The sequence below is a fragment of the Plectropomus leopardus genome, chromosome 3 (assembly GCF_008729295.1).
Source record: "Plectropomus leopardus isolate mb chromosome 3, YSFRI_Pleo_2.0, whole genome shotgun sequence".
Classification (NCBI taxonomy): domain Eukaryota; kingdom Metazoa; phylum Chordata; class Actinopteri; order Perciformes; family Serranidae; genus Plectropomus; species Plectropomus leopardus.
The window spans coordinates 29,078,967-29,100,769 of NC_056465.1; the positions used below are offsets into that span (position 1 = coordinate 29,078,967).

A 21,803-nucleotide genomic window follows, 5' to 3' on the forward strand; every position below is an offset into this window, starting at 1 on the left:
TCAAAGTAGATGTGTTTCTTCTTCCAACTGGAAAAAATGTGTATTTTTCTTTGCTTGACGATTTGCTTTAAGTACCATGTATCCATGACAACACACAGAGCCGACCATAAGCAGATAAGAGGCCCTGTGTCTCCAACTGCAGTAAATACCCCCGTTGAGACGAATTGGCTGTATAGATGCCCAAAAAATGCTCCTAAAATCTGAATAATACCACCAAATCCCACTTGTCTTAATTGGAAAATGCTAAATTTGTGAAATGGCCTAATTCAGAATTATTTAAATGGAGTGTGCAGTTTATATGACCCACATCAAATTTCAGAATATTGTCATATTCAGGATAAATGGGGAATACTGGTGAACATGTTAATGTAGCCAGTGTGGGCAGTATTGTTGTTGAAGATGGAGGCTCATCTGACTGAATGTCTTTCTGTCTCTTATCTCCACATCTCTCTCTCTCTCTCTTTCTCTACCTTCCTCCCTGCTCCGTACTCTGCCTCACTATTGCAGAACTGCAGCACGTCCTGCAAACACATTGCAATTAGCATCATGCGCTTCAGTGCATCCCAAACCGCTTGCTGATGAAGTTCAATCAATTCGCTTTAATTATAACTTTCACAGAAACACCTCTAATCTCTCCAAAAGTTTGATCTCTCAGGGGTTTGTTCGGTGAAAAGCTGTGGAAGGTAGTTTAAAAAGTAGCCGTTTCCAAAGTGCTTTGAGCGTGTGTGTGAGCGTGTGTATGTTTGCACCAAGCCTGACTCACCCCCTTTTTGTCTCTCTCCCCCTTTCTCTCCTTCTAGACATTGACGACTGCCAGTCTAATCCATGCCAGAACGGAGGAACCTGCATCGATGAGATCAACTCCTTTGTGTGTCTTTGTCTGCCCAGCTACGGGGGAGCTACTTGTGAGAAAGGTAACAATGTGGATGAAAACTCTGCGTTCCTCATTTCTCTCAACAATGGCATGTGTTTTGTGGAAGTGTGGAGAAAGAGGGAGAAGAAAATGGGGAGACATAGATTGACTGAGGATGGAGGAAATGATTGAACGTAGAAGGAGCAGATGGCAAAAATGGATAAAGGGGGAAGACGAGGCAGAGAGGGATGAGACAAAGAAGGTAGAGAAGCAAGATGATGTGACAGTGGAGGGAGCAGGATGGAGATAAAGAGGGGGAAGGGAGATGAGCATGAGGAGGTGGCACAGGAGATGATGTTAGGATGTGGAGACAGAGGTGTAGAGAAAACAACGTGGTTGAGGAAGATGGAGTTAATGAGGGTGTATAAATGGAGTCAGGAGGCAGTGGAAGTGGGAGGAAGAGGATGCGAGTGTAGACAAAGAGGTGGAGGATGACGGAGAGGAAAGCCCTTTGGAATAATGTATCAGGTTTATACAGGACACCTGCGTCCAGCTGGTTTCTTCTCTCATTATGGGAATTCCCCTGTGAGAAGGAGGCCGCAAAGGAGGCTGCTCACAAACTGTATCTTACGAGAAAACATGGCCGACATGTCAGTGGAAAACAATGCAGAGTTAAACAAGCTGCTGCTGTATATATTAGGGTGTGTGAGTTTTTTTGCGCATTTTAATGAAATTTTCCTATTTTTTTAACATTGTTTTAGTGATTTTTGAAGAAACATAAACATATGTGTATTAGTATAACAAAATGAGGAATACACACACACACATATATAGATAGATAAATGTGTAACCCTGCTAAATACTTTGCATTACACTTGTACATAACCGTACTTTTTCTGTTTCACATTGATAAACCATAAAATGAGACGTCCTTAGAAAACAAGAAAGGAAAAGGTAAAGAAAATGAGAAAGACGGTGTTGTGACCTAAAACAAAGCGGACCTAACCTAACTGAAATGTCTCAACTAGAATTTAAGCACTACAGTGCCCTGGTCCTAGACGATCCCCTAATGCTTATCGATATTTTGGGTTCCAAAATATCCAAAATTTCACTGGGAAATTCACTGGGAAAACATAACAACATGTACAAACTTCAGAGAACATTTTCAAAGAAAAGAAAGAAAGAAAAATTAGATTTTGGCATGAAATTGTATGTAATGCATGTGTACATTAGTTACAACCATATTTGTGTTCTTCACAAATTCAGAGGAGTTTTGTGGATTTTTTTTTGCCCCAAGTAAACAAGGCTTTTTGATACTGACAGTTGAGAAAACACTTCTAGAAATACACATTGCAGTAATGAGATAAGCTGCCTCTTATGTGCCAGATTAACTGATGAAATGGCTAAACTGTCAAATTGTTGCTTACCTTAAGGGTGTTTTTAAAAATCAGATTTTCACCATAATTATTTATTTTTCCTGATGTGATTTTCAGCTTTTTTTAGTTTTTCATTATTAAAAATGAACAATGAATTCCCAGATAGAAAAAACACAAATATATAATAAGTTCACACGAATAAGGTGGTAATTCAATAAATGTGTGAGTTTAGAGTTTCCTTTTTAACCATCAATGCTCTACATCTCTTAAAACATAAGATTTAAAATAGCACAATTAAAAATTTAGCCCTAAAAATGAAGAAAGACAGCTGGAGAGATGAAGAGAGTGTGAGATTTAAGAAGACATTTTAAGAGGATGAGCGGGACAACGAGGGAGAGGAGGAGGGAAATTTAGGAATCTGCACTGAATTACATAGTGAGTGAGTGAGTTTGACTCCACGAGTGAGTTTGACTCCACTGGTCCAGCGTGACCTTTGACCTCAGCTCTCAGAAGAGTTGTGACTTTGAGTGTCTGTCTTTTTTTAAAATTTTTTTTATATGTGTCTGGCTCCCGGAGTCACGCCCTGCTTTTTACAGATCTGTTGTGGGACTTTGAGGGCAGAGCAATCGATGGAGAGAGGAGAGAGTAAAGAGAGAAGCAGCAGACTAAAGCAGAATATTGTAAATGCTGTAGAAACTAAAATAGGTTTGGCAAGCTCTTCCAGATATTTTGACTTTGCTTTGTGTGCACAGGTTTGTTGGCTGAGCATCAGTAGTTTGGATCAAACCAGCATTCACCAACACACATCACTTATACTGTGACACCTCTGCTGGAGGTGACTCGTGAAAACGCTTATCCTTTCATCACCTTTGTTTACATCCTTATGCATCTAATGCTAAACTCTCTAACTCAGCCTGGACGTCACAATTTATTCATTTTGTCCTAGGATAGCAAAGGCATGACCCACCCTATCCTCCCTCTGATTGGCTGATACATGTTGTGTTTGTTTGTTGGGTTGGTTAGGTTACGGCAAAAGGAGATTGATCGGTTAGGGTAAGAATGTTGGGATAAACCAATCAGAGGCAGAGTAAGGACCAGGACACATACAGCAACTTTTGACCTCTGAAATCAGAAGTTTGGAGCCTCTTCCAGGTGTGCTTTTTAAAATGTGTATTAGGTTCAAAAGAAATAGATGTGGTGTCTGTGATTGGTTGTTCCCATGACATGCAGTGCACATTGCTGCATTGCAAAAGTTTAACTTTGCTTGTCCAACCTGTTCCCATATCGAACAGCAACTTTTCAGGCAGTCTGATACATTGATGGTCTGCTATACAGCACTTGTTGTGGCAGGATGGTACGTTGCTGGACAGCATCAGTTTGAAATGCTGTATGATGCAGTAATATAAGCAGCTGGAAAAGTCTCCATAGGATGGATGTGTCCAGCAAACCCCACAGTTTAAATATACATATGAGGTGTTACTGAGGTTGTAAGTTTATTTTGAAAAAGACTGTGCACATCTATCAGGTTAAAACTGTACATTTCCTGTGAAAACGGAAGTGTATTTTGAAAAGACACAATGCATTTAACAAACAGAAATGTACACGCCTTCACTGAACGTCAACAAACAACGCAGGAGGAAACCTAGTGCGTTACATGTAGATCTGAACAGCACTGACCAAGCAGCGATATTTGTTGAGTTGGGAAGACAATGTGTTGGTTTATTTCAGGGGGCAGCTATCGCTCTGGAAAACAGGCACTTGGGAACGCTCGCTCATTGCCATGGCGTCACTCTTGCCTTTGAGCACACCTTCTGCATGTCTATATTGTAAACAATAGATTTGAGGGCCACAAAAAGTAGGAGTACGGGCCCTCAGGCAGAGTAGGGCAGGTGACGTCTTCACCGTCCTAGGGTAAAAAAGTCGCTCGGGGTCTGGCCCACTTTAAATGTTGGTAGATAAATACGAGGAGTCACAAGAGGATTCTGAAAAAGTCCACGAACTTTACTGAAGTGCAATACTAAATCATTTGAGTGCCAGTTTAATCTTACAGTATTTCAGATACTCGTTAACTCTTAGCAACTCTTTTTGATCTTTCACCACAGCAAATGTAACTCTGGTATCGGCTTTCTGTAATTTCCCTGCGGTCATGGTTGCCTCTTTAATATTCATGCCTTCCTGTGGTGCAGATCATACATAAACACAAAAATAAAAAAAGCCAGAGACACTGTGCAGTATATGAATTCGAATGCGGTTCTGTTTTCAGCCGTATTTCAGGCAGTTTAAATCGTACCTTAAATGTAAAGCTTTTTTAAATCAAGGCAGATTATTGAAGTGTACAAGTAGAAACATTTCATCAATCAAAATCTCAGGTTTTGATATTACCAGCCTTTTGTATTACATGTACACCCTATCAGGTGTTTTTCTTTCCAAACACACACACACACACACACACACACACACGTACAGAGTGCACCTCTCATTTGACATGCACTGAAGCCGTGCGTACATTTCCTCTCCTGCTGCGTCGCTGCCTTAACGCCTGATTGGGAGCAGCAGGTCTGATTGTGTAAATCTAAAGTCTCTGTTTTCCTGTCACTTTTATCTCTTGCTGCCCGGCGCTCGCAGAAATATAAGATTCAGCTGTGAAAAGTACAATTCGCAACAGGCGTCGCTCTGCCATTTCGCTATGATCTCAGTTTGATATCCAGAGGGGGGGTCAGAACCGTGACACGAACGCTGGAAATGAACTCATTCGTTCCGCCGAGGCTTCCATCCATTTAAATGTCATCCAATTGGTCCCTGTCTCACTAAAGTGGCCGGGTTTGCTCCGTCTCATTTGCTGTGTGTTCTTGGATGTGCGTGTGTGCATGTCCAGGTGTATGCGTTATGAGCCACAGATGCTGGGCGGATCTGGTCCGCTGTTGGCTCCCTCTGGCCTGTTACCATGGTGATCCCCTCTGAGAGTCAATAATTGTGAGTTGACGGGGCTGAAGTCCTCCAGCAGATGCACTGAGAGAGCGAGAGGAGGAAATGGCTTTTCATTCTGCAATTTTTGCAATTTTTCAGGTTTTGTTTGTTGTTGTTGGTGTGGAAGATGATTTACAGCAGTTTTTGTCTGTAATTGAAACTCAAGAGCTTTAGAAACTGGTGATATTCTTTTGTCATTAATAAAGTTTTCAGCATTTATATGCCTTCGTGACAGCCATGGCTGGAGGCATTATGTTTTTGGGTTGTCGTGATGTATTAGGAAATACTGGAAAAATCCATTTAGACTCAAGAATGGACTCATAAGAACTTGGTGGTCAAAGGTCAAGGTCAATGTGACCTCATTAGTATCATCCTCTTGAAGTGATATCAACGTGATAACGTGGTAACACCTTCAAGGATTTCTTTCAAATTTGGTACAAATGTCCACTTGAACTCAAAAATGGACTGATAATATTTTGGTGTACAAAGGTCAAAGGTCAAGGTCACTGTGACCTCATGTGTCTCATTCTCTTGAATTTTGATATCCCAAGAACACCTTCGTGGATTTTTTTGGTACAAATGTACAATTTGGTACAAATGTCCACTTGGACTCAAAAATGAAATTATATGATTTTGGTACAAGGATCAAAGGTCAGATCACTAATGTTTCACGCAAATGTCTGAAAAAATAATATGATAAATCCACATTGCCACGTTTTCAAAGGCATGGTTAAAAACTGTACTTGCAATGTAACTGGTTCATGGTGGTATACAACTCTAGTTCATATTTTACTATAATCCTTTATGTGAGAAACAAACCAATCCTTCCTCCTTCAGTTAGTTTCTCAGCAGTTCTTTATCAAAAATAAATGGATATTTGTTGAAAAGAAAAGACAGCTGTGATTAAAGTAACAGAGACGTCAGTCAGTTGTTTCCCTCTCCTCTCATCCCTGCACTGAGACTGATTGTTGAGCCCGTCCTGCCGTTTTTTTGGCTCGCAGCCTAATCAGTGGAGGCAGAAACCAAATCTTTCTCAGCCTGACTGAAGTGAAAAGTGACGGAGGAAGCATTAGCTGGTTTCTTCTCATCAGCTCCATTCCCCCAGTCTGTCTTTTTTATCCATCGTTCACTTCCCAATTCGTTTCCCTCCGTCTTTCTAGGGAGAAAAACGACATAATGTGCATGTGTAAGAGTGTGGATTTGTTACTTTGCTATTCCACTACTGTAGACACCTCTGTTTCATGTTGTCTTCCTTTTTTTCTCTCTCTTTTCTCTTCGTACCTTTCTGCTGTCACTCCCTGCACTCCTTGCATCTTTTTGTGCCTCTCATCTCCGGTGCACCGCAGGACGTTTTGTCACTCCCTGAGAGTGTGTTTGTGTGTGTATCTCTTTGTGGCACTATGTGAGTGCATCTGTGTGTGTTTGTGCGATGCTTTAACATTTCTTGAAGCTGTGAAGTTTGAGCTCTTTCAGCTAACAGACCTTCACACAGCCAGACATTCGCATATGTTTTCTTGTGAGGACCCTCATTGACATAATGCATGCTTCAACCATAGCCATCACAACTACAAGCCTAATCCCAGCCCTAAACCTGAGTCTTAACCCTCAAAGAGCTGTTTGAAGACACGAGGACCTGCCAAAATGTCCCCACTTCCCCAAATATTCCTCACTTCTCACAGTCTACAACTTACATTTGTCCTCGCAGAAATAGAAGTACAAAAGCACACACAAACATCCCCATTTGCTCTGTTTCTTTTCTACTTTGGTGGCACACTAATACATTATTTGCCACACATGCAAACAAGCAAAACTCCATCTACCTTTTACCCTGCAATTATCAAACGATTTTTTTTTCCCTCCATGTTTATTCAGCAGCAGCTCAGACGCCAGTCAAACACTTCCGACACTGAAACTAAAGCGTTGTGCAAGAACTCGTAGTTACAAAACAACCCGCTAAATAAAACAATAATCCTCCCCCTCTGTTTCCTAACAGAACTAATAATCTACAAATTGGAAAGAGGAAGCTTGCGTTAAAGGGGTTGTGGAGCTAATTAATCCCAAGGCTGCTGCTTCGTGTGAGGAATGTGTTCGCTCTCACCCTAAACTCACAGCACGTCATCCATCTTCTCCACCCTGATCCCATACATCAACATTAATATTTATTCATTTTCATTTGACCTTTGGGGAAAAAAGGGCTACATTCCCCAGTTTCCCCCTGTTACAGGCAAGTGTGACTGGCGACTGGTTGAATTTACAGAAGCAAACACACACACAGGCGAGCATGCTGATGAGTTTGGCCGAGAAGCGTGTTGCTGAAGTGCAGTGGGACCATTATACACCACAGCTGTCCATTGAAACCAATATAAATCCTGTATAAGTCCCAGTGTTCCAGGCAGGATGGCTTACTCATTCTACTGTGAGGAGATACTGTTGGCACACACATACACATACACACGCACGCTCAGACGCACAGTAGTCATTTGACAGGAAAACAAAAACTAGACAGCCTTACAGGAAACCTAAAGAAAAGTAGAGCACAACTTCCCCCCAAAGAGGACGGCGGGTGAATCTGGGGCAGACAGATAGGAAGACTTTTGAGTACGTAGACGCCAACAGCAACACCAGTGCTGCAGATTGGAAGCAGGCAGCAGACAATACGGTGTAGTCTACACACTGAGACTAATGAGGAGGAGAGCAGGCTGAGCTGACGAACAGCGGTGCTTCAGAAAGCTCCAGATGCAGTCACTCCGTCACTGTGCACTTTCTGTCTGACCTCCTATTCTACCTTGTCTCTAACGTATGTTCTTACAGTGAAGATAATTTACTAGTAATTTTGAATCTCGGAAGTGCTTCCACATTGAAAAATTCATGGTTTGGGTCTAACTGTTCAGTACTTGTGCATGACACATCTGTCATTTAGGGCATGTCTGACTTTGCAGGAGATTGGAGATTGGCGTGCCCTAATCAACTTCACTTTTTTATGAACCATTACCACAAAATTTAAGCCTTACCTGAGTGTTTTACGTGCCTAACCCTAACTATATCTCAATCATAGCTCATTTTTCATAACCATAATTCTTCCCTCATTTTAAAGGGGAAGTTTACTGAGATAACTACTTCATATATGAAAAAAAAGTTTCATAAAGCTCTTTTTAACAATAGAGGCACAAGTCTGAAAACTTACCGGACTTTCGTAGCTTCTCATCTCTTGAGCAAGGAATTATAAGGAATTATTGTATTGTGGGTAATGTAGGCAGCGGGTTTTGTCAAGGAGAAGGGATGCAAGGACTGAAAAAGTTTATATCTCTGGTTCTGCTGCATCGATTTTTATACCTCTATTGAACTGAGGGCAATGCTAAATCTTTTTTTAACCATTTAGTTATTTTCATATGCAGAAAACAAAAAGCACTGTTGTTGTTTTATTTGCAGAGTTGTCCAGTGCTGGCATTCTTGTCTGGTGAAGGGGCTGGGTTTTAGTGTGGGTTGGCTGATGGACAATGCCTTTGTGGCTGTCAGTCATCAACAACTGAGCCTGATGATGTGTTTATCTGCGGATGGCAGTGGTGCTAATGGCATTCATTGCAGGCTCAAAAAATAACATTCTAATTTATCTATAACATCACCTGTAGGCTGCAAGATGAGCAAAGTCGTACCCTTTTTAGCAGCCAAGTTTGGTGCTGCCATTGTGAAGATTCAGTAGGTCCAGACTCAATATCTGCTCACATGCACTGAGCTGTTTAGTTTTAGATTTTATTTACTTGTTACGTCATATAAATATCACAGGTTCTCACAAGTCGGTCAAAAAGTGATAAAGCACAGTTAGATATTAATACTACTTGTTAATATGGAAACATTTTATGCAACAGTCTGCCTTACACACTCTCTCAAACTAAGCATGCAGACTCTGTCTTTGTTTCAGTCCTCAGTCCTGATAATCATGCCACTGTAATGCATAAAGTTGCAGGTCCAGCCCAATTCAGGTGGTTCATTAAGCATATGTGTCATTGTTGCCCCGATCATGTCATCATCCATCTGTGACATTGTTGCAGCTTTCAGAGTTTCAGTGATAACTTCTTCATTTAATTTCCTAATTTCGTGTGCACCAAAGTTTGGTCAAGTAGAAGCTCAAATATAGTGACAGACAGTGATATTATTTCATTTTACCTAGATTTTAAATATACATTTAAGGTAACTGAATTTTTTGAAGAGGGATATCCTGTAGTAGCATGTGATCGTATCACATGTATGCCTCTGTCATTTATGGTACTTTTGCTTGATATAGAGGTTTCTAATGATCTGGGTTCAGCCTGGGTTTTGACCATCATCAGTGTCAATCTCTCTGCACTTATCAAGCCATTGCTTCTGTGCCAGAGAGATGTTCATTCTTAAAATCCCATTGGTCAATTAGATATGTCACTCCAAGCTTATCTCCTCTCTCCACTCTTGTTAAGCCACAGTACACTGAGCACTTTGGCTGAACTTGTGATCTACAAGCAGCTGTTTGATGTCTGATAGTCCCTGGCTCTTTGTTTGTTTGTTTTTTCCTTCTTTTTTTTATATCATTGTTCTTGGCGTGGGTGGTTTAGTGACTCAGCATCGGCTTTCAGAGTTGACTGAGCGGCTGAGAGGAAGCTGTGATGCTTCTCTGCTCCGTCCCCGACTGCTGCAGCTGCCTAAACTGGCCACTCAGCAGAGAGCTCGGCTCAAAATTAATTTTTGTGCATCCTCCGGGTCTTTAGAAGCTATTATTGCTAATGAAGATTCATGCATTCAAATAACATGTCGAGAGGGACACGTGCCAAGACTGAGAAGAGAGGGAGCCTGTTGGTTTGGCTCACTCACAACAGTCTCCCGAAAAGAGAGACACAGACAGAAACTCAGGTGCACACATAAAAATATCCCTGAAGTTTTGCCTAAGCCTGGCAGAGGTTACTTGAATGGAAGAACAGCGTCGTCTAGCTCCATATGCTATTGTGCTCAACACTTTTTCTCACTCCAAACAGGAAAGCTGGAGAGATGAAGGGGTAATTTATTCTCATTCAAGGTGCTTAATTAGACAATGTTCCTGAAGCAACTGTCATTCTCTTCTGCTGTGTGGAAGGAAGTTCAGGCAGAAAGAAAAGATACAGTGGTGAAAAGGGAGAGAGGAAGCATCAGAGCAGGTGTTACAATAGATGAAAAGAGAGGAAGAGATGGAGGGAGAGAGGAGAGTCTGTGTTCCTCTGCTGTGCATTAATGAACATTTCTGATGGAGCGGCGTGAAACACTTCTTTGAGCTGTGCTAGAGGTTTAGCACGCTTCTGTACTTCCTCTCTCTGATATTCCCAAGAAAACTCTTTGCTCTCTGATTGCAAAGTTAATAAGCCGGGCTTGTACTATCACACTTCCTTTTGTCTTTCATTAACAGTTGTTCTATGGCTATTTCCACTACAGGAAGTTTTTGCCACCTTTTTTTGAAACTTAGGAACTTTACCTGCGTTTCAGCCACAGGGAACAACAACATTTTGTTTACCATCACGTACGTGTTTCCAACTTTCTCCCTGTGTTTTGTCTCTCCCCTCATGTCTGCCAGCTATCTGAAATTATGTTTGAACGGAGTTTGAAAGTTTGAAAAAAAAAAAACATCTGGCAAGTTTGATCAGAAATTATATATATGATATTTTATATGACTCAGCATTCATTCAGATTTAAAAAAAAAAGTAAGTAAGTAAAAAAAAGTATCTTAATTGAATTATGTATTATATACCATTGGCCGGCTGACAACCAAGAGCACATAGCACAGCCCCCTCCCACCAATCCAATAATCATAAAAGTAGCAGAAGACTTTTATTTTGACCAAATTAAAGACATTTCTACCTCAAATCTGTGCATAAATATTGACCAGAATGTAGGAAATTAGGTGTTAAAAGCTCAAAACTTCCCCCCTTTATACATCTGTTCAGGCCCTTGAATGAAAATACAAAAATGTCAATTGCCACTTTGCATGAATTACACACTGTGTCTGTTTGTACAAACTGGACTTGTTGCTGTTTTACTGTGCAGGCCCGCGCTGTTCTCACTTTTACCTCTGCCTCCTCCATCAGCATTAATCTGCAAAGACACGTCTGTGGGCTAATTATGCAGAATGAGCCTTCAGGCTGGCATCAGTCATTCATGTTGTGCTCTGTGGCTGTTTTACTGTAACATCCATTATTCTTAATTGTGAGAATCACACTATTAAGATGTTCCATTAATCAACACTGCACTTGTAACAGCCATTAATAATTTCACAGCCGCTCTCACATTCTTCTCACATTCTCACCTTTGTCACTGGATATCAGCAGATTCCTCCTCATCTCTCTCTCTCTTTCTCTCACGCTCACTCTTACTTCCTCTCTCTCTCTGGACTGCTGTCATCTGCCCTCTTGCAAATGGCACGCTGAGCTGTCAGCCTTCAAAGAGTCACACGGGGAGAAGGCATAATGGCAGCACACACACACACACGTGCAAACACACATTTCACCCGTTTCATCGTTCAGCAGATCTAAAAAAGCGAAGCAGTGGAAATATCACTTGGTGATGTGGATAAACGAGCCAATCAGTCAGCTGGAAGTGTATGGCCTTTTATTTCCTAACTGCCGTTCACTAAAGTCTGTGAGAATATTAATCGCTGAAACATACCCCCTGCCTCTTCCTCCCCGCCTGACAGAGGGAAAACGGGAAAAAGAAGACGACTTGAGTAATGTCTAAATATTTGAAGAGGTTGATGTGATGTCGGGCTTTGAGCCTCCCTGTCAGCGAGTGGGAGAAGAAATCAGCAGAGACTAGGTTGAAGATCTGAGGGGGAGAAAACATGCCTGTTTACTTTTCATCTCTGCTTTTCTTTCTCTCTCTCTGCTTCTGACTCTTTCACTTTCTTACTCTGTCTCTCTTTTCTGTCCTCCCACTCTTACTCTGTTTGATGCACTTGGTTTGTCTTTAATTCATTGTCTTCTTTGGACATTGAATTATTTTAGATGCGTTTGTAAATCCAGAGTAGACATGACACCAAGTCTGCACTTTTGTGTGTACTTCCTGGTTAAATGGCTTGAATGAGGCCTGCGTTAGCCTTATACATGCAGAACAGACTCGCTGCGGACTCTATGAAGGCAGGTATGTTTAATTTATAAACGTGCATATTTATGGGTGTCTATTTCTGTCTGTGTGACACCTACCCTGACTGTCCTGTCCCTGTTCCTGGAGATAATAACCCATCGTCCACCATCATGAGCCAAACTGGACCCTCTCCCAAAACTAAAACAATGCACCAGCTGCCATGTGGCAAACATTTTGTGCAGGCAGCTTCCAGCTCTGATGACGGAGTAAAGTTAGTAGTCAGCAAAAGAAAATAACAGCAGCAGTGACTGATTTTTGGTCCCATGAGACCAGTGATAACAGTCGTAACATCGTTGTGCTTAATGCTAATTTACTAATCTGTGTTTAGAAGCACACGGTCTGTGCAAAAGGGAGGAGTGAGCTGCAAAACGCTGATTCTAATGCTGCCGCTGACCTGGGAGAAAATTATCTTTAATGAGAGTCATGTGGATCAAGACTTATTTCTTGGTATTGGAACAAACAACCTACACCGGTCACTAGTGTTCTAATACTAACACCATATTTCCACATTAAAATCCACACAAGGCTTAATGCTAAATTAATGAGTTAGAAAAAGGATTGCCCTTTTATTAGAGCCAAAATCAAGTAGTTGTTTTCCATTGGCATTTCTGACTGCCCCGAGTCAAACAATGCCACATAGATTTGCCTTTCCACTTTAAATCAAGCGGCAACCTCCTGGGCTGAAAAATGAAGCCACTGTGGAAATGACAAAAACTGCAGTTCTTTTAACGGCCACTTGAGACTGGCTCCAGGGGCGAGTAAATCCATGTAGATTTCCAGTATTTGAATGCTCAACTTTTCGGTAGAAATGTTTACAGCCTGCAGCAAAAAGCCTTTTCTCCCCTCCATAGCTAATTTTAATATTCACAAAAACTGTACAAGGGGGGAGTGTTTATATAAAGCACCTATTTACACTACATAAAGCCAAAAGTTACGTGTATTTAAGGTCATAGCCTTTGAATGGCAGGCTGTCTTGGAGGCGTCGCTACAGTCTATGAGTCAGATCCACCCTTCAGTCATCCACAGCTCCAACCACTCAGCCAAATATGCTGACTTCTGGCTCCAAAACACCAAGATGGCGATAGCCAAAAAGCTGAACAAAAGACTTCAGTCCAAAAACCAATGGATGACGTAACAGTTGCTAAGATCATTATTTTGTAGTCCATAGTTTAAACAAGCTGGGTTGTGCCGATTCTACCAAAGATGGATCAGCTCCAAAGTCAGGCCAGAGCGCACATAACAGCCTCCAACTGTGTTGCAGTAGCTTTAGATGGGCTTCTTCATAATTATTTGTAACGAAAATAAGGAAACTCTCGAAGAATGATGTCTTTTTCATATGCATGCAAAAAAAAAAGATTTACTGTGCTGCTCAAAGGCTGTCAGAAACTTTTAAGGTGGAATGTTTTCTTGCATTTTACTCAATGCATAAATCAAACACCCTTTAAATATTGATACGACAACTTTAACCATTTCATTTGTTTTTATTGGCTTATGATATTAAATAATCTTGATGATTTGATGATTGGATGTTCCGGTCCTGAGAAAATGTGTTAGAGTTTCAATCGGAGTGTTATTTTGGTGTGCTCCAATAGCACTATGATTCTAAGAAATTTAAAGCAAGTTGGAGGAGATGGGCATCTGGTGTCCATTTATGCAGTGCTGAAAACATTCTCATAAACTCCGACAACAGTAGCTCTTTTGTTTGGAGATGCAAATGCCTTCCGTGCCGGGTGGACACGCCAAGTCAAACCAAGTCAAGCTGAGCTAGGGTATAAAAAAGGGCTACAATCTGGATGGAACAAGGCGCAGTGAAAGACAGAGATTGTTTGAATTATGGATAGTTATAAGTGGTTCCTGCAGAGTGACAGGTTAATTGTGGTCCTCCATAAGCCTAATATTATAAAGAATGTTATGAACTTAACCTGTAATAAGAGATCTTTCACAGGTAATCAATAAGAATATTAACACTGACATTCTTAGGAATGCATTTGTCCCTTTCCCAGTCGCTTTTCTTAAATCCATGATCTTCCTCATTTTAGATTATTTTTTAGGGTAACCTTCCTAGTGTCGGCTGAGTTTATGCATTGAAGAATTTTCCACTCATCTCCAAGAAATGGAAAAGTTTTGAATGAAACCATTTTTGCTAAACTTCACTAATATGTATCCATTTCTCTGTATCAAGCGATTGAGTTGACCCCGGCATAATCTCCACACACTGTGCTCACATTCAGGAGAATGAGTAGATTAGCGTTCCCCACTGTGCATTGTGAAAAGAAATCTGTTACAAAATGAAGAGGGCAGGCACACAAAAGTTAAAACCCAGGTTTATGTTGCAATGACGGCAAAAGTGTGAATCAAGGAGCCAATGAGCCACCCAGAGGAGGCTGAAAAGGTTAAAGTGGCTAATTGGATTTCATGTCATTAGCGTGTTTTGTGGTCATCAGATTCAATCCTCAGACAACCGGGCAGGAGAAACTTGAGCAGGCAAAGTAATGAAGCAATTCCTCACATTTACATTCATAGAAATCATCAGAGCAACTAACACTGCTGAGAAGACATGCAGCCCAATCACTGGAATAAATGTTGGCATTGTACATTTCTGTAAACAATGGATATGCAACATTTGTACATTATTATGTGGCAGATATGTTGAAAGTCTTATGTTTCTTTGTTCTTCAACATTGCTGTGGTTAATGTGTGGTTATTTCTAGACACAAAAACTACTCGGTTATGGTTAAGAGAAGATCACACCTTTGCTTCAAATACCTGGTTTTGAGGGCAAAATCACAGCTGGAACTGCCACTGATGTCTCGTTAAAAAATAACACGTTTTATTGTTTGTTGTCCCAAACTGTGATCTGCAGCCTGGCGTTTCACCCAGGTCTCACACCATGCACCATGATCTTCACCTCTCAATGACAAATTCAGCTCACACACGTAATCAGAAGTGCTGCGTTTGAGAAACTTTGATATGACATGTGTTAGATGTACAAATGTGAGATATATGTGGTTTGCAGAAATGTACAATGCCAACATTTTCTTTAAAATATAGGGTGTATGATCAAGTGCTTGTTACTTTCAACATGCATTTTCTAAAAGTTATACTGTACTTTAGTAGTAGCAGTATTAAATTAAAACATCAAGGTGGTGTTTTACTACTGTATTTTCTGTGTATGACAGATTTGTACTAAACACATTTGTAAGTACTCTGTAAATTCAGTGTAATCAAATGAATGACAGGAGTGTTTTTTTGTGTCAGTTTTGTCATATTTCTATGTGACTGACATGGATTCATGTTCCCAAAATGTCTGTGGTGTGATAATCCTCATTTCATATGTAAAGAAATGCTCCGAATTATTTGTGAGTATTATTTGATCCGTGTCTTGTGCATGTAGGAGCCTCTTTTGCAGTTGTTAAGAGTAAGCCATTAGTCTCCTCACATCAGTCAACACATTTTTACTCAATTAGATATCATTTGAAATGTTTAAATATCAGTATGAAAGTACAGCAGGTACTGAAAGATACATTCTGGATACCTAACATTGCGAAATGTAAAGATTTTTCTTCTACAAAACAAAATAAGCTAAATTTGTTATGAACAAGCAGCCATGCAAACTCTTTGCCTGTATATTTTGATTTAAAGTATCTAAATCAAACAAGTAAAAAAAAAAAAAAAGAAGTAAATGAGCAGCCATCTGTCAGCACTGAACAGTTTTCAGTGCTGACAGTCTTCTTGAAATTGCATGTGTATGTTACTAAATTGCTTTTTAAATGATGTTATTGTGGCAACGTCAGAGCAGCCTGCATTATGTTCAGAAGCTTCACATCCAGACTCCTTTCTTAGGTCATCATATTCTCTTGAACAGGTCGTATGATATCCTTCAAAAATGCATGCACAGCAGTTCATAAGATATCATTGGAACTGATAATGACTTTGATAATGACGTCCTTAACATACAGACATGTAATGTAATGTAACACGCAGGTATGGAGGTTAGGTTTAGAAAGACAAACATGGCGAGGGCAAACCTTAAAGTGACTCAAAGTTCACGCAGTTCATAACGCCCATCTCCAGGTGGAAGTCTCGAGGATAAAGTCTGGACGTGATCGCAGCCTTTCAAATACGTGGAATATGTACAGATTTGGGTACATTAATTTTCGTAGGAAAACGTACAGTTTGTGAGAACAGCCTGCTTACGTTTAAGCTACAAAAGCCCTTTGGTTAAAGTTACAAAAGGATTTTAATTTCTTTTTAACGTTTATAAAAAAGGGAATTGAACAAACAATGCTGCAGTAAGGAATCATTCCAGACAAGGGGTCCATTATAAATTTTTAATGGCTTCTCCTATAGTTGTATTTCACTTGAACAACTGAAATGCATTTTCAGTGAACATTTTACTGTGACTCACTGTAACAGTGGGATATATATCTTATATATTTAGGACTCCAGTTCCTTCGGACCTGCTGCACATCGCCGAGTGAATGCATGTCAGACAGGCCAGTGGATGAATGATGGGCTTCAAATAGTGCTGAATTGCACCAGAGCATCAAAGAGTGATAAAAACTGGACAGATACTTGCCTCCATAAATTTCCCAGATATATGCAAACATTATTCTCTTTATTCTTCATTGCTCTCTCTCTCTCTCTCTCTCTCTCTCTCTCTCTCTCTCTCTCTCTCTCTCTGCAGCCAACATGAATGTGTGAATGTTTAAATGGTTTCACATTCGTCTGTATCTGATTTTGGAGCTGTCAGCACTTAATGTTTACTGCATGAGACAAGAATTGATCTTCTTAGCACAAGATACAAGTACATTTTAACATGTTGAATACACTTTGGGATTTCTTACACATTGCTCATCATCACTGTCAGTTTGTCATTTTGGAGGCACGTTCGTGTGCAGCTTCTGAGCTATATGCACGGAGCTATGAGACAGAATATTTGGAAATACATGTTAAATTAGCAAATATATCAATGCAAGGCAGACTTAGGGAGATAGTTTTGCAAAACCTTGCTTAAGGAGATCACCTGAGGAGGCAGTCTTGCTGAGACCCAGTGCAGTGCATGTGTCGAAATGGTGTCATTGCACTTCACAGAATTGTACCTGAAAGAGCCCTGAACAACACAGTGAATGGGGGAGAGCTTAACAGTATGAAAAGCACTTACTTTCTCAATGCAGAATGAAGGTTTCGAGGTGCTTATTTCATATTACAGTGTAGAGGGGCTTTCATAATGGACTCCTCTCCTCTCTTCCTCTTCTTTTCACGGCCAAAACTGCATCTCTCTGCATACTAAGCAGGGCCCCATACGGCCCAATTTGCAGCGCGCAATTTACTGGTGTCGCTTCACATTTGTTGGAGGAAAAAAGCTGAGGCCTTTTCCCTGATCCTCACACTGCAGCGAGAGAGGGGGGCACAGGAGGGGGTGTGGATGGCGGGGGGGACCAGGGGTGGCTTAGCTGACAGATCGAGCCACATCAACTACACATACATTTCCACACATTCAGATATATGCACATTTGCACAGCGACATCTTCCTGCACATAGACAATCCAGCACGCCTCACACGCATCACATTTGAAATGTACAGCTCTGAGTCGCACAGCTAACCCCAAGACAGATGAGGGGCGATAGATGAGAGAGATGAAGGGAGAGAGGGAGGAAGGGATGGAGGGAGAGTCGGTGTGCTGACAGGACTGTGACAGGGCTTAATTACCAGGCGAGCGCTGTGCACTGGAAGCAATTTCTAAGGATTGTTGTCATTTGAATAGATTAAAACGCCCTTTCACTGGTCTAAGCTGTCTCACCGCCTGCTTGCCTCTGCTGTGGATTAAAAGTCCAAGTCAAATCAAAGAAAAGACGACACAGACAGAGAGATGGAGGGATGGAGATGGAGAGGAGTGTCACACGGGGTTCTTAAAGCAACATAGTAGAGAGGAAAGAAAGGAAGAAGGAGGGCAAAAGAAGAAGAAGAAGCAATGTGTGTCTTGTGCTGTAAGATTGGAGGAATTTGCTGTGTGTGCAAACAAAAGAAATACAACAATATAAAGTGCATAGTTGTAAATCCTCCTACTCCTTTCCGGTGCAATGCTATTATTCTTTAGCACCTGTTGGCTGTGGATGTTTAATGATTAAAAAAGCCTGCATTTTTCTTCTCTAATGGATTTCTCATTGACTAATCTTTGTCATTTTCAATTACCTCCCTCTGTCCACCTGCAGACACCGAGGGCTGCGAGCACACGTGGAGGAAGTTTCATGGTCACTGCTACAGGTACTTCACCCGGAGACACACCTGGGAGGACGCCGAGAAGGACTGCAGGGAGCATAGCGGACACCTGGCTAGTATCCACAGCCTGGCCGAGCAGAACTTCATCAGAGGTGGGTGGAGGTCGGGGAGGCAAGGGCAGACTAAGTTCTTTTTTTATTTTTTTCTAAACAGATTACACAGCAGGAAGTCTTAAATGAGGGAGATAAGTCGTAATTTCCTGCAATGTTATGTAGCTGCTAGTTGGAGCACTCCCACGACTTGTTATTAAAATCACATTCATCCTCATAATTACATCATATCTATATCTCACATATAGTGCCTGTTAACAAGAGAAAGCAATCTGCTCTCTGCAACATGCAAAAAAATAGTTTCTGGGACACTTCTGAAATGTGCTGCGTACCTGAAAGAGAACTGCATTTTACCAAGTGCACTTTTCTCAATCTTCACTTATCTTCAATCCGAATCTTGGACACTTTATGTTTTGACATGACAACAGATGAAAAGTTGTCTGTACCACTTAATAATTGCAATCTTTGAATTAGCGACAATTTTGCCTTGCACCTCTGACTAGCTTTTTCTCAAAGCAACAGCAGCGTCCAGCATAACAAGCTGACAAAACACAAGCTGAAACTGAATTTGACACCAGATCATGAACACAGAATTGTGAAATTATCCAGGAGACTCGTGTTCTTTTTCCTATGTTGAGGACATAGAAGAGCTTCACATATAAGAGAAAACGTTCAAATTTAAATTTTAAGTCATTAAAAATACAGTTATGGAGTGGCTCTTCCCACTTCACAGCTCTATAACTCCAGAAATATCTGGCAACTCTCACAACCACCAATCACCACTCAATTTAAGTAATAACAGTGACATAGCCTCTATAATCTCACCAGCTCTCCTTCTGCTGTCTGCCTGCTACACACTGCTTTTACTAGCTGTTGATTGATATTTTCTCTTCTACCTTATTATTACCATACTTGGCGATGGCAGCTCCTCTGTTATGTGTATTCCATAACTCAGTGATAAATGTCTGTCTGCTTCTGCTCCGAACGGCCCTTGAAGGGGTTTATTGCGCTCCCCACTGAAAAACACCCCCAGGAGCCGAGTCTGTTCAGCCAAATAAATGAACGTCGCCATTTGTTGCGATGGAGAGGTGCTATAGGCTGTGATGTAAGTGTCTGTGACAGAGCATTTAATATACTATCATATTCTGTTTTAGGATGTGATTTGTCTTGAAACAGGTGAAAATATCCCGCAGTGGCTGAGGTAACTGCGTTTGTGTCCAGTGGAGGAAATGCAAGTGTCAGTATGTTGAATCTGGATAAAATAAGACCAGTATAAAGACATAAAGGGAAGTGAATTTAGATTTGTGTTGATCTGTGTGAAAAGATGTGACATTTTGACATCCCATGGGCAGTTTTTTCTTTGTATTTTGAAAAAAAAAAGATTTTGTGACTCTTTGTTATATTCAATGGTTGTCATGTGCAGCAAAGTCCACCCACATGCTAATTTAAGCATGGTGTCCTGAATTATTTGTAAATGCTATCATCTCCTCATTCTTAGCTTTTCACCCCCTGGTTGTGAACAGCCACATGTGCTGTAATAAGGCCAGATCACCAGCAGCAATCAGATGTAATGGTGGATCCACCTTCTGTCTCGGACAGATGCCAGGACAGCGCCATCAGTCTAGCTCCCATCTTTCTTCCTCAGACGCACAGTTACCAAAAAGTGTGTTTAATTGCCTCGAAAATGGACGTCTCCACCCCTGCAATAAGGGGATCAGAGCCATTAGGAAGATTAATGGGCCTGGTAATGATGTTAAGCAGATACACTGATGATTGAAATTCCATTACATGTGTGCATGCACATGCACACGCCTATACAACAGTGCACGCAGACGCCCCCAAACACACAAAATGAGATTAACCCAAAACACCATTAGTGATATTTCCTTTCACACAAACAAAAACCTCATCACCAGTGCATCAGGGACAGAAACAGTATATCTCCGTTATTGTTCAAGACGGAAGATCTCTCAGCTGCGCCTGCCGTTCAGCTCCAGGACTGAGTCCACCCGTACACATACGCATATTCAGAAAATCAATTTTCAGTGTTTATGTGTAGGCGGGAAAAACGTTTTTTGGCTTGCCTCCTTTGTTTTCGACGTTAGAGTGTGTGTCTCAGCTTGCGTGCCCGAGCAGTGTGTGACGGCAACCTCACCGAACTGCAGCATGTTGCACGCTTGTGGTGTTCATACACAGCGTTGTTGCTGTGACACTTCTGCAGGGCTGCCTGCTGCCATGAGTTCTGTATTTCCACATTTATAAGCACAAATTCCACTCATTTGTGAAATCTTGCAAGCTCCTGCATTGTAACCACACGGTTCTGCAACGTTTCTTAATAAAATGCCTTCTATCATCAACAGAAAATGACCTCAAGAAAGTGACATCATTTTAAATTTATCATTTAGAGAATTCTAAACATAGTTTTCCAGATGGTTCTCCTTCATTTTTGATAATATCTAATGTTCAGTTGTTCAAGTTTTAGAGGTGTCAATGCTAGTGGAAAAACATCTGAATGCAGCACAAGAAAACTGATGTTGATTCAGGTGTTAAGGAGTTAATGGCCTGAGAATGACAAAGATAATACATGGCTCAAGAGACAGGCAGACCCACGCTGAGATGGATGGAGGCTTTGCGGCAAAACTTTTGGCCTGTCCAGGCAGGCCGTTTTAAACGTTTAATAAAGTTATGGAAACAGGGTAAAATATTATGGAAAAGTTGTGGAAAAGTTTTGAAAATTCATTGGTAAAAATGCGTGAGAACCCTGCTAGCAGCAATAAGCGAGAAGACTACTTTCTTTATTGAGAGAAAATTACTTTCTTTTTCTCGTCATGATTAAAATATGCATGCAGCACCAGCCTCAGGTAACGGACTGGAAGCAGACAGGTTAAGCAAAATATCACAGAAGTAAGTTAGAAAGGATAAAGTTATCATAGTTTTAAATGTTTTTTCCATATCTTGTCATTTATGAAAAGACCCAAAATGAACACTGTAAGTGGAGTACTCATTATTAAACAAATTATTTACACAGCATTTGTGTGGTAATGATTCTGGTTGGAGCTTTGTGTTCTTTGTAAGCAGCTGATCGCTGCAACTGAGGTCACAAAAAGCAATTTCCACTGTGTTTTTAAAGCATTTAGGGA

At 40.9% G+C, this 21,803-nt stretch overlaps 1 protein-coding gene across 1 annotated transcript in view; it reads left to right on the forward strand.

The window, feature by feature from the left end:
• ncanb (neurocan b) overlaps nucleotides 1-21,803 on the forward strand; it is a 226,318-nt gene that overhangs the window by 189,032 nt on the left and 15,483 nt on the right. The window contains exons 14-15 of the mRNA XM_042483584.1: nucleotides 801-914; nucleotides 18,547-18,705. Coding sequence (XP_042339518.1) covers nucleotides 801-914; nucleotides 18,547-18,705 — 273 coding nt within the window. The remainder of the gene's footprint in view (nucleotides 1-800; nucleotides 915-18,546; nucleotides 18,706-21,803) is intronic.